We start from the raw sequence: 16644 nt of genomic DNA, 5'->3' as shown, positions 1-16644 counted from the left end.
GGACTTGGGCATTAGTAATCCCCCCCCCCTAAAGTTTCCCTAGGGGCTTTAAGGCACTTAAAAAAAAAGTTTTATTTATTTAGTTTTTGGCTGTGGTGGGTCTTCCTTGCTGCAGTTGGGCTTGCTCTAGTTGTGGCGAGCAGGGGCTGTTCTTTATTGTGGCATGTGGACTTCTCATTGCAGTGGCTTCTCTTGCTGCAGAGCAGAGGCTCTAGGTGCCCTGGCTCAGTAGTTATGGCACATGAACTTTGTTGTTCCGCGGCATGTGGGATCTTTCTGGATCAGCAATCGAACCATTGTCCCTTGCTTGAAGGTGTATTCTTAACCACTAGACCACCGGGGAGCCCCAGTGTACTTTCTCAGCTGGCAATCAGCTGAGTGACTGGAGCGATGCATTTACAAGCACCATCTGGATTGCTGGCAATAAGCAACCTAAGGATCCCCAGGGTTGCTGCAGCCAGACAGTGGAATGAATTCTCCCTCAGAACGTTCAGAAGGAAGCAACCTTGCCAACACCTGGATTTTGGACTTCTAGCCTCCAGAGCTGTGAGATAAATTTCTGTTGTTTAAAGCCATCTAGTTTGTGGCACTTTGTTACAGCAGCCCTTGGAATCTAATATGGTATCCCCACAGAATTGCTTGCCTTTTCCTGTATAACTGTCTTCTGCAGTTTTTTTGCATTCTTCTTGGGTCTTCCATTCTGGCAATAAGGATTGGGTCATCTTTTTTGAAATTGTGAAGAAGTAAGAAATTTATGCAAGTTTTGCTGTTGCACTCCAAAGTGCAAAAATTGCAGCCATTGTGTGTAATGAGTGCTTAGTTAAGATGGATGGCATTTCATTTGTACACTCAGCGTTGGGCACTGGGTCTGGTTCATGTAAAGTGTAGCATGTTTCATGAAGAATGAGTAAGTAGCTTAAATCAATTTCCTTGAAGTAATTATTTTGGTTTTTCATTCTCATGCTCCCTACCTCAGTTAGACTGTATCTCCACTAGTGCAAGCACTGAGTTTTTAATTTTTTTTTTCAATTGGCCTGTAGTGGTTGCTCTAGAATTATTATTTGCCTGAATAAATGATTATATGACTGAATCAGTATGGGGAAGTCACTGGAGAGGTAGATGAGAAAGTTTCCTGAAGGAGTTGATGGTTCAGATCTCCACCACCTTTCAAGTGTTATGGAAGCCTATATACATGTTTTAATGTAGTTTTTAATGGTTAATTTTTTCCAAAACATTTTCACAAAAATTAACCCTCTTGTCCTGCTTTCTGTAATTTTTCACTTCTCTCCTTGAGCCCCCACCATCCCCTCTCTTGACTCCCTCATCTCCCTTCAAAAGGCCCAATGACCCAGACAGGCCCAATGACCTCTGCAGAAACTGTGCTCAAGCTTCTTCCCTTGCTGCCAGTACACTAGTCCCCAACCCCCCGCCCTGTTATTCACAGTTTCACTTTCTGCAGTTTTAGCTACTCATGGTCAACTGTGGTTTGAAAAATATTAAATGAAAAATTCCAGAAATAAACACTTCGTAAGTTCTCAGTTTCACACAATTACGAGTAGCCTGATGGAATTTAATGCCACCTCTACTTTGTCCAGCCCAGGACGTGAATTATCTGTTCATCCAGCACATCCTGACCATTAGTCACTTAGCAGTTCTCTGGGTTTTCAGGTAAACTGTCCTGGTATTGCAGTGCTTGTGTTCAAGTCACTCCTTATTTTACTTATTAACAGCCTCAAAGTACGAGAGTAGAGATTCTGGAAATTCAGATTCACTAAAGAGAAGCCATAAAGTGCTTCTTTTAAGTAAAAAGATTGACGTTTTCAACCTGATAAGGAAAGGATGAAAAAAATATGCTGAGATTGCTAAGATCTACCATAACAATCTTTTTTGAAATTGTGAAAAAGTAAGAAATTTGGAAGGACTGATGCTAAAGCTGAAACTCCAGTACTTTGGCCACCTCATGCGAAGAGTTGACTCATTGGAAAAGACTCTGATGCTGGGAGGGATTGGGGTCAGGAGGAGAAGGGGATGACAGAGGATGAGATGGCTGGATGGCATCACTGACTTGGTGGACATGAGTCTGAGTGAACTCCGGGAGTTGGTGATGGACAGGGAGGGCTGGCTTGCTGCGATTCATGGGGTCGCAAAGAGTCAGGCATGATTGAGTGACTGAACTGAACGGAAGAAATTTGTGCAAGTTTTGTGTTGCACTCCAAAGTGCAAAAATTACAGCCATTGTGTGCAATGAGTGCTTAGTAAAGACGGAATGGCATTTCATTTGTACATGATATTTTGAGAGAGACAATATTCACATAATTTCATTACAATGTGTGTGCTAAGTTGCTCAGTCATGTTGGACTCTTTGGGACCTGGTGGACTATAGACTGCCAGGTTCCTCTGTCAATGGAATTTTTCAGGCAAGAATACTCGAGTGGGTTGCCATTTCCTTCTCCATTTATCACAGTATATCATTGTAAGTGTTCTATCTTATTAATTTTATTGTTAATATCTTATTGTGCCTATTTTATAAATTAAACTGTATCACAATTATGTTAGTACAAGAAAAATACTATATATACGGTTCAGTAGATCCATAGTTTCAGGTATTCACTGGGGGTCTTGGATCATACCCCCCAAGGATAAGGGGGAAATCACTGTAACTACTGAACAGAGTCGGCTTCACCACTTTAACTAATGTCTGGTTGATGTGTATATTTGACACTAAGTTCAGTGGAATCAAACATCAGTAATATTTTCAAAATCTAGTTCTTTTCCTATTTTGGCTTCAAGAAAGAATTGCCGTCTTAGATATTTTCTCTTGATCAACGGAAGCTCTAAATTATTTACTGATCTTATCTTTAAACTTTGATATTTTGTTCCAAGATTTTTTTGCATTGATTTTGCTTTGAAAAAACACCGCATCGATACTCTGGTTTCTTTTCAGAACATATAACTCTTTCGCCTTTTATTAAAGATTTCTGTGGAAAGGAACAATTCTGAAAACAATTTTTACCCAACTTTTTGAGGCCCTGCACTTGCAAGGCTAAAAGAAAACAAAACAACAAAAACCCCACTGCACTGAAATACGCTTTACTTTGGACGTTAAGCTTTCGGGGGTCCCGGGAGTTCTGCATCTCCAGTCCCCCCAACCCCACCTCGAAGTAAGGAGTCTGCCGCCCTTTACAGGATGTCCCTATGCTCGCCCCTCACGCGCATGCGCAGCGCAGGAGGCGCGGACACGGCGGGACTTCTTACCGGAAGCACTGAACAGGCCCTCGACTGGGCCAGTCAGAGGCGGCGTGGACCGGCTTGCCTTGCTCCGCCCCTTGCCGCTCCGCAACCACGTGCTCCTGCCCAATTAGAAAGGCGGGAGGCGGAGTCTCAGCTCTGTGCGGTCTTCTTGGGAAAGAGCGAGCGATTCTTTCACCGGAAGTACCCCAGGCTGGGACCTCCGGTGTGGAGCGGATGTTCAGCGATGTAGTAAGTGGTTCTGCCTTGACCCCAAAATGCTGTAAAGAGGCCCTCTGGGGTTGGTGCCTGCTAAATCTGGGCAACTGGCGGATCCCATGAGCCTTCCACACGTCACCTAGTCCCGGTCCTTTAGGTCTCTGTTCCATCTCTTTGGCGTTCCCGGTTAGGATGGGTCCCGAGGAGTTCAGGATTCCTGTCTCCTACTTCCAGAGCCCGAAACTCTAGGAAGTCAACGTCTGAATTCCAATCTGGATGTCCTTTCAAAAGGCAAGGTGGACTGGGAAGCCAGCACCGCAAAAGCCGGTGTACCTTATTCAGGATAAGGGCTCCTTTTACTCCATTGCTGAGGGCTTGCTACCGCCCAGTGTGATCCGAGGACCTGGCGTCACTGCCTGGGCGATTGTTAGGAATGCCTAAGCTCAGGCTCCATCCCAGACTTCCTGAGTCAGAACCTTCACTTTAAAAACATTCTAGATGATTTCTGTGCAGGTTAATTTTTGAGAACCTCTGCCTTCGGCTTTCCAAGATTTCTAGTCTAGGAGGCAGTGTTGATGTATATAATTGCTTCTGCAGTCGGTGGCCTCTACTGCAGAGCTAAAGGAGATGTTAAGGTTTGAGACTGGTAAGTCAGCCTCAAGATCTTTATGACATCCCAGGCATCACCTACTACTTAATCAAGATGACATAAGGAAAGTGATGGTGAGGGGTGATATAAATAGACAGTTTATGGTGAGCATGGTTATTTGGGAATGTGCAGAAGCACTCAGGAAAGGGAAACTGATGTACACGAGGACGTGCTTAATCAGTTCAGTTCAGTTCAGTCGCTCAGTCGTGTCCGACTCTTTGCGACCCCATGAATCACAGCACACCAGGCCTCCCTGTCCCTCACCAACTCCTGGAGTTCACCCAGACTCACGTCCATCGAGTCAGTGATGCCATCCAGCCACCTCATCCTCTGTCGTCCTCTTCTCCTTCTGCCCCGAATCCCTCCCAGCATCAGAGTTTTCCAATGAGTCAACTTTTTGCATGAGGTGGCCAAAGTACTGGAGTTTCAGCTTTAGCATCGTTCCTTCCAAAGAAATCCCAGGGCTGATCTCCTTCAGAATGGACTGGTTGGATCTCCTTGCAGTCCAAGGGACTCTCAAGAGTTTTCTCCAACACCACAGTTCAAAAGCATCAGTTCTTCAGCGCTCAGCTTTCTTCACAGTCCGACTCTCACATCCATACATGACCACAGGAAAAACCATAGCCTTGACTAGACGAACCTTTGTTGGCAAAGTAATGTCTCTGCTTTTGAATATGCTATCCAGGTTGGTCATAACTTTCCTTCCAAGGAGTAAGCGTCTTTTAATTTCATGGCTGCAGTCACCATCTGCAGTGATTTTGGAGCCCAAAAAAATAAAGTCTGACACTATTTTCACTGTTTCCCCATCTGTTTCCCATGAAGTGATGGGACCGGATGCCATGATCTTCGTTTTCTGAATGTTGAGCTTTAAGCCAACTTTTTCACTCTCCACTTTCACCTTCATCAAGAGGCTTTTTAGTTCCTCTTCACTTTCTGCCATAAGGGTGGTGTCATCTGCATATCTGAGGTTATTGATATGTCTTCTGGCAATCTTGATTCCAGCTTGTGTTTCTTCCAGTCCAGCATTTCTCATGATGTACTCTGCATATAAGTTAAATAAGCAGGGTGACAATATACAGCCTTGACGTACTCCTTTTCCTATTTGGAACCAGTCTGTTGTTCCATGTCCAGTTCTAACTGTTGCTTCCTGACCTGCATAAAAATTTCTCAAGAGGCAGGTCAGGTGGCCTGGTATTCCCATCTCTTTCAGAATTTTCCACAGTTTATTGTGATTCACACAGTCAAAGTCTTTGGCATAGTCAATAAAGCAGAAATAGATGTTTTTCTGGAACTCTCTTGCTTTTTCCATGATCCAGCGGATGTTGGCAATTTGATCTCTGGTTCCTCTGCCTTTTCTAAAACCAGCTTGAACATCAGGAAGTTCACGGTTCACATATTGCTGAAGTCTGGCTTGGAGAATTTTGAGCATTACTTTACTAGCATGTGTGATGAGCGCAATTGTGCAGTAGTTTGAGCATTCTTTGGCATTGCCTTTCTTTGGGATTGGAATGAAAACGGACCTTTTCGAGTCCTGTGGCCACTGCTGAGTTTTCCAAATTTGCTGGCATATTGAGTGCAGCACTTTCACAGCATCATCTTTCAGGATTTGAAATAGCTCAACTGGAATTCCATCACCTCCACTAGCTTTGTTCATAGTGATGCTTTCTAAGGCCCACTTGACTTCACATTCCAGGATGTCTGGCTCTAGGTCAGTGATCACACCATTGTGATTATCTGGGTCATGAAGATCTTTTTTGTACAGTTCTTCTGTGTATTCTTGCTGCTCTTAATATCTTCAGCTTCTGTTAGGTCCATACCATTTCTGTCCTTTATCGAGCCCATCTTTGCATGAAATGTTCCCTTGGTATCTCTAATTTTCTTGAAGAGATCTCTAGTCTTTCCCATTCTGCTGTTTTCCTCTATTTCTTTGCACTGATTTCTGAGGAAGGCTTTCTTATCTCTTCTTGCTATTCTTTAGAACTCTGCATTCAGATGCGTATATCTTTCCTTTTCTCCTTTGCTTTTCACTTCTCTTCTTTTCACAGCTATTTGTAAGGCTTCCCCAGACAGCCATTTTGCTTTTTTGCATTTCTTTTCCATGGGGATGGTCTTGATCCCTGTCTCCTGTATGATGTCACGAACCTCATTCCATAGTTCATCAGGCAGTCTATCTATCAGATCTAGGCCCTTAAATCTATTTCTCACTTCCACTGTATAATCATAAGGGATTTGATCTAGGTCATACCTGGATGGTCTAGTGATTTTCCCTACTTTCTTCAATTTAAGTCTGAATTTGGCAATAAGGAGCTCATGATCTGAGCCACAGTCAGCTCCTGGTCTTGTTTTTGTTGACTGTATAGAGCTTCTCCATCTTTGCCTGCGAAGAATATAATCAATCTGATTTTGGTGTTGACCATCTGGTGATATCCATGTGTAGAGTCTTCTCTTGTGTTGTTGGAAGAGGGTGTTTGTTATGACACCCTCATAATCAACCTGAGGTCAAAAGACTGATAGCATATGTGTTAGGGATGAATGAATCTATTCATCAACTTGGCATCCCACCAACATCATTTCTAACCAAGGAACTCACTTTATAGTAAAAGTAATGTGGTAGCCAGTTGTCAGGATAGTCCTGGGCAATCCTGCTGCTAAGTCGCTTCAGTCATGTCCAACTCTGTGCGACCCCATAGACGGCAGCCCACCAGGCTCCCCCATCCCTGGGATTCTCCAGGCAAGAACACTGGAGTGGGTTGCCATTTCCTTCTCCAATGCATCGAAGTGAAAAGTGAAAGTGAAGTTGCTCAGTCATGTCCGACTGTTAGCAACCCCATGGACTGCAGCCTACCAGGCCCCTCCATCCATGGGATTTTCCAGGCAAAAGTACTGGAGTGGGATGCCATTGCCTTCTCCGTGGGCAATCCTAGTCTTGTGTAATCTCTTCACACAGTGAATTGGGCTGATTTATGTCTTAATGTATTGGGGCTTCTGTAACAAAATATCATGGACTGGATAGCTTGTACATAACAGAAATTTATTTGGGGGACTTCCCTGGTGGTCCAGTAGCTAAGACTCCACAAGCTCTCAATGCAGGGTGCCTGGGTTCGATCCCACATGCTGCAACTAAGAGTTCAAATGCCTCAACCGACCCCACATAATTCAGTTAAGATCTGGTGCAACCAATACATTTCTTTTAAAAGAAATTTATTTTTCACAGTTCTGGAGGCTAGAAAGTGTAAAATCAAGATCCTGGCACATTTGTTGTGTGGTGAGAGCACACTTCCTGGATCATAGATGGCAGTTCTACTGCATATGGTGGAAGGGACAAGGGAGCTGTCTCAGGGCTCTTAGAAGGGTGCTGATCCTGTTGGGGAAGGCTCTGCCCTCATGAGCTAATCACCTTCCATAGGCTTCATCACCTGAGGATTAGGATTTCAACATACAAATTTTGCTGGGACATTCGGTCTGCAGAACTGTGTGAGTTATAGGGTATTACGGAAATGATGCTGTGTGACTTCTAGAGCTCAGTATTAAAGATACTGTGGTTTCTATGCTGCTGTCTTGAATCACTTGCTTGGGGGGAAATGAGCTCCTCTGTTGCAAGGACATATCAAGTTAGCTCCCTGGAGAACTCCACACGAGGAACTGAGGCTTCCTGCCAATAGCAATGCGTGAGCAAGCCATCTTGGACATATCCTCCACCATAGTTGAGCTTTCAGATGACTGAGCACCTGCAGATAACTGCAGTCTCATGAGAGGCCCTGATCCTGAACCATTCCACTAAACCATTCATGACTGGATTCATGACCTATAGGAACTGTGTGATATAAATGTTTATTGTTTTAAGTTGCAAAGTTTTGATATAACTTGTTACTTGACAACAGATAACTTACACAAAGGATAAGGCTGGTGTCCATGGGATTCTTTGGTGTTTACTTCCACACCATTACCAGGAATAGTTGACCTTAGGAATTGAGAAAACTTAGGAATAAAGAAATAGTCTTTTAAAGACTCAGTTTTGACCCCAGTTGAGGTTACCAGGTGGCTAAGTGGTAAAGAATCTGCCTGCCAATGCAGGAGACGTGGGTTCAGTTTCTGGGTTGGGAAGATCCCTTGGAAGAGGAAATGGCAACCCACCCCAGTATTCTTGCCTGGAAAATTCTATGGACAGAGGAGCTGGGCAGGCTGCAGCCCATGGGGATGTAAAGAGTTGGACACGACTGAGCACACATGTACAGAGCAAGGCTACCCTGTAAGATTAGGGTGCTGTTTTATAGAATACAGTATAAGTTTCATACCAGTGGATAATATATGCTAAACTTTTTCCCAAGTAGCAGTTTATGGGGCAAGGAAACAAGAGGTAGAAGTAGGCACCTCTTTTTGTAATACCTCATGATGTACTTGCAACATTTTGCTTTTTACCCCAGCAGTACTGGGCTCTGAAGAGACTTCCTGCTGGCCAATTTGGGATCCTTTTGCTACTGGATAAACTGAACAAAAGGAGATTCTAATATTGTTATGAGTTTGACTGTCTATAGAGAGTAGTTTTTCTGCTGCACAATGGTAGCAGAGACGATTATGGGTGGAAAGATCTTCCTGAGAGATTCTGGAATTGCCATGTCCTGTGATGGGAGTTAATAAAAGACTGCTGCTGCTGCTGCTAAGTCACTTCAGTCGTGTCCAGCTCTGTGCAACCCCATAGACAGCAGCCCACCAGCCTCCCCTGTCTCTGGGATTCTCCAGGCAAGAACACTGGAGTGTTTTCTTCTCCAATGCATAAAAGTGGAAAGTGAAAGTGAAGTCGCTCAGTCGTGTCTGACTCTTAGCGACCCCATGGACTGCAGCCTACCAGGCTCCTCCATCCATGGGATTTTCCAGGCAAGAGAACTGGAGTCGGGTGCCATTGCCTTCTCTAGGAGAGTCTTATATGGGCAAGATCATAAGAAGGTCAGATCTCTCAGACATGAGAATTTAGGTTACTATTCAGATTTTCTTAAAACCTTCAGTAGCTGAGATGCTGGCTAAAGGTAAATGGAACATGAATTCGATTGTGGATAAGGGAGACTTCCCAGGTGGGTCACTGGTTAAGAATCCCCCTGCCAATGCAAGAGGCATGAGTTCAATCCCTGGTCTGGGAAGACTCCACTTGCCACGGGACAACTAAGCTGGTTTGCCACGACTACTGAAGCCCACACTTTAGAACCTGTGCTCCGTAACAAGAGAAGACACTGCAACAGGAAGCCCATGCACTGCAACTAGAGAGTAGTCCCCACTTGCAGCCGCGAAGACCCAGCCCAACCAAAAAAATTAAAATAAATAAAAAAGTAAAGATTGTGGATAAAGGAAATTATTGATATCAATTAATCATTCGTGACTACCTATGGAAATGAATATTACATTATTCAGTCCTATTTCCCTCTTTCTGTTATGTTTATATTTATCTCTTGAGCTAGTTAGCTTTCTTCTTTTCTCTCCCTCCTGTTTTACATGTACGTATGGTATGTAGTTATTGCTTAGCTTTCAAGTTTGATTCAGAAGTTATAGAAAGTCATAATGGGATCATGATTGGAGAAGGGAAGATCTTAGTTTGGCTCCTGGATACAGTAACTCATGTTCTTCTGTGGTGAGGATACTTGTATTATGTTAGACCAGAGAATTTCTCTATTGAAGGGTAAGTAGGTGAGAGGAGTGTGTATTAATATTATAGCTGGGAGGATGGATTCCAATGGGAGTTTATCTTCTTTGGCTTCCCAACTTCTGTGACTCCTTCCAAAGCTTAGGTAAAAATACCTACCTTGTCATTTTGGTGGGGAAGAAAAGCCTACTTCTTCCTGTGTCACAGGAAACGGAATCACTTCTATCCCAGCCCCTCTAGGAGCTAAGCTGTGGGCATGTGTGGACCCATTAGATATACTGAGTCAGCCTTGACACAAAGAAAGGGAGCAGGGAGATTTTCCTAGCAGTGGCAGCTATTGCAGCAAAAAGGGATTGCTGGGCAACAGCGCTTCTGGTGGCAATTTGTGCCCAGTGCTAGCTGTGTCGGAGTCATGAGCTGTGAGGTTCATGCTGGGATAAACCTGCCAATCCAGCCTGTGCTGTGGATGATCTGGGCCACTCTAGCTGCCATGTGACCTCCTGGGCCTACTTCTCCAGTTGCTCCGTGTTTTTAAAGTAAGAATTATCAGTTTCAAGAAATCTTTTTCTGCTTAATTGGCAAGACTCTATTACTTTCACCTAAGAACTGTGAGTGAGGCCACAGGGCTCAACCATCAGAAAAGGACCTGAGGGATTCCCTGGTGGTCCAGTGGCTAAGACTTCAAATGCAGGGGGCTCGGCTCAGGGAACTAGATCCCACATGCAACTAAGAATCCCCATGCTGCAACTAAGACTGGGCACAGCCACATGAACAAATATTAGGGGCTTCCCGGGTAGCACTACTGGTAAAGAACCTGCCTGTCAATGCAGGGGATGTGGGTTTGACCCCTGGGTCAGGAAGATCCCCTGGAATGTGCTGTGCTTAGTCGCTCAGTCTTGTCTGACTCTTTGTGACCCTATTGACTGTAGGCTGCCAGGCTCCTCTGCCATGGGGATTCTCCAGAAAAGAATACTGCAGTGGGTTGCCATGCCCTTCTCCAGGGGATCTTCCCAACCCAGGGATCAAACGCAGGTCTCCCTCATTGGAGGCAGATTCTTTACCATCTGAGCCACCAGGGAATTCCCTGAATAGGGAATGGCAACCTGCTGAAGTATTATTGCCTGGAGAATCCCGTGGACAGAGGAGCCTGGCGAGCTACAGTCCATGGGGTCACAAAGAGTTGGACATGACTGAGCACACACAGAGAAAGAAACACTTAAACAAAGAAATATTTTTTAAAAAGGAAAGGACTTGAACTCTGAACAGGGTGGCCGCTAATATTCTCTCCAGCTCATTGCTGTTTCTGTGCTTTTTTTTTTTTTTTTTTTTTTTTTTTGCTTTTCTGCATAGATTGTTCCTTCTCTATCTATGAGGCAGACAAGAGAGAGTTGCAAGCTTCTGGATTTCCCCATCCAGACCAAGTCATACTGGGAATAACCCACAGGTCCTCAGCATCAGTGCAAAGTTCCAAATCCATTACAAATCCTCACTGGGAGGAGATGGTGGATTCTAAGTTGGGCTGCTGGAGCCCACGCTCCTGTGAGTATGGATTGATGACCATCCCCAGAAAAGGGTGATCCACTGTGTGCTGGGAAGACATCCCCACAGAAGTCTGCTCTGGGAGCCTGGAGTTTCTCAATCGTGAGATGCTGTGCTGTCTGCTACATCTCTCCCTCCAGGCTGATCCTTTACATCAGATGCTCTACAGGAAGAAGCACAACTCTCCCCCACCCCAGCTTCCCTATCCGCAAATACATCACTAGCTCTACACAGTAAATGACCAGATATTAGATAAAGAAGAGGCTCACTCAGATAACACTGCAGTAACCCCACTTTCTGAGCTAAGAAGAAGACTTAATAGCTGAATTGTCAAATACATAAGCATAAGCCCAGATCAGCAAGGTGATGAAATTGGAGATTTCAAAGGATTTTCTCTGGGACTCCTCTCCACCCAGACTGATTTATCTCCAAGTTCTGATCCTGAAGTTAGATCATATACTTTGTTTTCATTGTTGGGCTCATAGGGACCAGGAAACAGGTGGGACAATTATTTTCTGCTTGTCTCTAATAAGGCTCTCAGGGAATCTGATCCCAATGGCCATGGAGGCTACTGTAAGTAACCATTTCTGGCCAACCCTGCCCCCCTTCCAAAAAACATCCTTCCTGCAAAGAAAGCTGAGGTCATGAACACTCTGCTCCTCACCTGTTCAGGACCTACCTATCCTTCCAAGCCTTTCCAAACCTTATAATAAAGAGGAGCCCTGGCCAGTTCCTCAAAGGTGAAGCACACTTGATGGCAACAGCACAAGCTTCTCCAGGTGAGATGGTAGCAGTCAATATTTCTTTCTTTTTTGGGTTGTGCTGTATAGCATGTGGGATCTTAGTCCCCTGACCAGGGGTTGAACCCACACCCCCTGCAGTGGGAGCTCAGAATCTTAACCAATGGACCATCAGGGAAGTCTAAATATTTCTTTATTAATGGGTGAAGGACCCATTGGAAGGACCTCCTTCATTAAATCTTCCAGATCCAGGAAGTAGTAGCTGTCCTCAGCTGGAGCTTGAGATAAACCCAATACCAACTGTTTCTCTTCTCTCTATGAACTACTAAGTAGGAGAAAGACTGGGAACCTTAATAGAGACACACATAGTGGCACGGGAGGGCTGTGCATTATTTTATGTTATATTTGATATAATTTTAAAAATTAATCCAATGGGACCAGCATCATGTAGGACTGGGAGTTGGAAGTTGAGGGTGTGGGGAGTAGGGGCAGATTCTGACTGAGCAACTCTGCGTGCATGGAGTCACTTCAGTCATGTCCGACTCTTTGTGACCCCACGGACTGTAGCCCACCAGGCTCCTCTGTCCATAGGGTTCTCCAGGCAAGAATACTGGAGTGGGTTGCCATGCCCTCCTTCAGGGGATCTTCCCAACCCAGGGATTGAACCTGCTTCTCTTATGTCTCCTGCATTGGCAGGTGGGTTCTTTACCACTAGTGCCACCTGGGAAGCCCTTGAGCAACTCTGAGGGAGTGTTTATTAGCATAACTATGGTTGCTGCTGCTGCTGCTGCTAAGTCACTTCAGTCGTGTCCAACTCTGTGTGACCCCATAGACGGCAGCCCACCAGGCTCCCCCATCCCTGGGATTCTCCAGGCAAGAGCATTGGAGTGGGTTGCCATTTCCTTCTCCCAATGCATGAAAGGGAAAAGTGAAAGTGAAGCTGCTCAGTCGTGTCCAGCTCTTCACGACCCCGTGGACTGCAGCCTACCGGGCTCCTCCATCCATGGGATTTTCCAGGCAAGAGTATTGGAGTGGGGTGCCATTGCCTTCACCGCTGGAGCTTTGATTATTGCACCCAAACCATTGGCTTCTAGGTTTGTGACCTCTGCTTCTCATCTCTGCATCTTAGTCCGGCCCCATGGGAGAGGCGAACCAGTCGAGAGTCTCTGAGTTCCTCCTCCTGGGGCTCTCCAGGCAGCCCCAGCAGCAGCAGCTCCTCTTCCTGCTCTTCCTCACCATGTACCTGGCCACAGTCCTGGGAAACCTGCTCATCCTCCTAGCCATCAGCGTGGACTCCCGCCTGCACATCCCCATGTACTTCTTCCTCTGCAACCTGTCCTTTGTGGACACCTGCTTCTCCTCCACCACTGTCCCCAAGGTGCTGGCCAACCATGTACTCGGGAGCCAGACCATTTCCTTCTCTGGGTGTCTCACACAGATGTATTTTGTTTTTATGTTCATGGACATGGACAATTTCCTCCTGGCTGTGATGGCCTATGACCGCTTTGTGGCTGTATGCCACCCCTTACACTATTCAGTGAAGATGACCCCCCAGCTCTGCGCCCTGCTGGTCACTGGGTCATGGGTCACTGCCAGTCTGGATATGCTCTTGCACACCCTGCTGATGGCTCGACTCTCCTTCTGTGCAGACAATGCCATCCCCCATTTCTTCTGTGATGTGACCCCCCTCCTCAAACTCGCCTGCTCTGACACACACGTCAATGAGGTGATGATACTGTCTGAGGGTGCCCTGATCATGATCACCCCGTTCGTTTGCATCCTGGCTTCATATGTCCTTATCACCTGTGCTGTCCTGAGGATCCCATCCACAAAGGGGAGATTGAAAGCCTTCTCCACCTGTGGCTCCCACCTGGCTGTGGTGTTCCTCTTCTATGGCACCATCATATTTCTGTATTTCAACCCTTTGTCCTCCCACGCAGCTGAGACGGATGTAGCAGCTGCTGTGATGTTCTCTGTGGTGACCCCCATGCTGAACCCCTTCATCTACAGCCTGAGAAACCAGGACATAAAAGGGGCTCTTGGAAAAGTGATTGCCATGAAATTTTTTTCTGCTCAGTAATGAAATGGGCTAAGAAAATCACAGAGGGAACTAATTTCTAAGAAAATTATATTTTTATTTTTTCCATCATGTAAAACTTAAAATTTGTCTTTTAATCTTGATACTAGAAACCTATATCCTGATCTTCCACTTACATATTATAATAGTCTTTCTAAATTTCTGAATAGTCTCCACAATATTTTCCTTCCCTTTTGTATTTCCATCAAGTCGCTCTAGCAAAGTAAACTCACTAGTCACCCTGTTACTGAATTAAAACATAAAGGAAGTTTTACTATTTAAAAGTACAACTTTATATTTTGAAAATGACTGCAGAAAATAAAACATTGATAAATGGATGGAACTGGTTAAAACATCACTGAGAAGGAGGGACAAATACAAAAAATAGGGCAGTTCTCCTTAACTTCAGAGAGAGCTAAGATGATATCTTTTATGAAAATGGACAGAATTTGAATCCAAGGCGATTTCTGTTTATAACAATGATTTGTTTTATATTCTTTGTAATTGTGTGTTGGTATTTTTGTCTAAAGGGATAAATGGTAGCGTTTTCCATTTTTAGTCTATATATCCAAGTATTATTTGTAATAAGAGGGACAATACCTGTTCTTCCAAAGTCTGAAAGAAATCCCCAACCTTTGCTTCATGTATTTTTGTGTTCTATTAGATACAGGCATATTTTTCTGTTTTATATAATCTTGTTTTATCATTTATTGTTATAAAGTATCCCTTTTATCTAGAGTAACATTTTGTCTAATATTATTGTAACCATTCAGGTCTTCTGTGGTTTCTGTTTGCATGACATCTCTTTGCATCCATCTTTCAATTCAATGTGTCTTTGAGTCCAAAGTGTGTACCCTGTAGACAACATATACTTTGATCATGTTTTTTAATCCAGTTTAATGATCTCTGACTTTTGGTTGAATTTTTAACCCACTCACTTTTTTTTATGGCTGTACTGGGAAGCATGCGGGATCTTAGTTTCCTGACTAGGGATTGAACCCATGCCACCTGTGTTGGAAGCACAGAGTTTTGACCACTTGACTGCCAGCAAAGTCCCCCCACTCACTTGTAATACTAATATCTACCATTTAACTTTCTGTTTTCTGTGTCTTGTGTCTTTTTTGTCTTTCCTGCCCTTTTGCATTTATTCTGTACTTTCTAATGTAGCATTTTAACACCAGTAATTTTTACTATATTTTTTGGGTTTTTTAGTGGTTGCTCTAGGATTAACTGATCATCAGCATCAGATTTATACTAGCTTAATTCCTGTTATATACAGAAATGCTTCTTCTATATGGTTTTATTCCCTCCCCATTTTAAGCATTAGAAAATGAAGATCATGGCATCTGGTCCCATCACTTCATGGCAAATAGATGGAGAAACAGTGGAAACAGTGTCAGACTTTATTTTTTGGGGCTCCAAAATCAGTGCAGATGGTGATTGCAGCCATGAAATTAAAAGACGCTTACTCCTTGGAAGGAAAGTTATGACCAACCTAGATAGCATATTCAAAAGCAGAGACATTACTTTGCCAACAAAGGTCTGTCTAGTCAAGGCTATGGTTTTTCCTGTGATCATGTATGGATGTGAGAGTTGGACTTTGAAGAAAGCTGAATGCTGAAGAATTGATGCCTTTGAACTGTGGTGTTGGAGAAGACTCTTGAGAGTCCGTTGGACTGCAAGGAGATCCAACCAGTCCATTCTGAAGGAGATCAGCCCTGGGATTTCTTTGGAAGGACTGATGCTGAGGCTGAAACTCCAGTACTTTGGCCACCTCATATGGCATCACTGACTCAATGGATGTGAGTCTGAGTGAACTCCGGGAGTTGGTGATGGACAGGGAGGCCTGGCGTGCTGCAATTCATGGGGTCACAAAGAGTCGGATACAACTGAGCGACTGAACTGATGTATTATCGGTTTACATATTGTATCAATGTTACAAACTAAACAACACATTCTTATAATTATTACCTTACTGTCTGCCGTCATTTCCTTAGTCCTGTAAAGCTTTACTCCCACCCAGCTTCTTTGCTGTTATTAGGAACTATATTGCTATACAGATGTTACATTTCTATGTGCTAAGGCCCAACAATACATTCAGTTCAGTTCAGTCACTCAGTTGTGTCTGAATCATTGCGACCCCATGAATCACAGCACGCCAGGCCTCCCTGTCCATCACCAACTCCCAGAGTTCACTCAAACTCATGTCCATCGAGTCAGTGATGCCATCTTGCCATCTCATCCTGTCGTCCCCTTCTCCTCCTGCCCCCAACCCCTCACAGCATCAGTCTTTTCCAATGAGTCAACTCTTTGCATGAGGTGGCCAAAGTATTGGAGTTTCAGCCTCAGCATCAGTCCTTCCAATGAACACCCAGGACTGATCTCCTTTAGGATGGACTGGTTGGATCTCCTTGCAGTCCAATGGACTCTCAAGAGTCTTCTCCAACACCACAGCTCAAAAGCATCAATTCTTCGGCACTCAGCTTTCTTCACAGTCCAACTCTCACATCCATACATGACCACAGGAAAAACCATAGCCTTGACTAGACAGACCTTTGTT

At 44.4% G+C, this 16644-nt stretch overlaps 1 protein-coding gene and 1 non-coding gene across 2 annotated transcripts; both read left to right on the top strand.

Annotated features, from left to right (window-relative positions):
* The first annotated feature begins 2924 nt into the window (after positions 1–2924).
* On the top strand, positions 2925–3045 carry LOC112581901. Its single transcript, XR_003106576.1, has one exon. It is a non-coding gene; the product is annotated as a U5 spliceosomal RNA (small nuclear RNA).
* A 265-nt stretch (positions 3046–3310) lies between these two features.
* LOC102394449 (olfactory receptor 1F1-like) lies at positions 3311–14381 on the top strand. Its single transcript, XM_025275752.3, has 2 exons — positions 3311–3480; positions 13137–14381. Exons 1-2 carry the CDS (start codon positions 3466–3468, stop codon positions 14085–14087), a joined length of 966 nt encoding a protein of 321 aa, XP_025131537.3. The 5' UTR covers positions 3311–3465; the 3' UTR covers positions 14088–14381.
* The last annotated feature ends 2263 nt before the right edge of the window (positions 14382–16644 follow it).

The sequence above is a fragment of the Bubalus bubalis genome, chromosome 24 (assembly GCF_019923935.1).
Source record: "Bubalus bubalis isolate 160015118507 breed Murrah chromosome 24, NDDB_SH_1, whole genome shotgun sequence".
Classification (NCBI taxonomy): Eukaryota; Metazoa; Chordata; class Mammalia; order Artiodactyla; family Bovidae; genus Bubalus; species Bubalus bubalis.
Note: the sequence above shows the minus strand (reverse complement) of the source record. Positions and strands in the feature narration are given on the sequence as shown.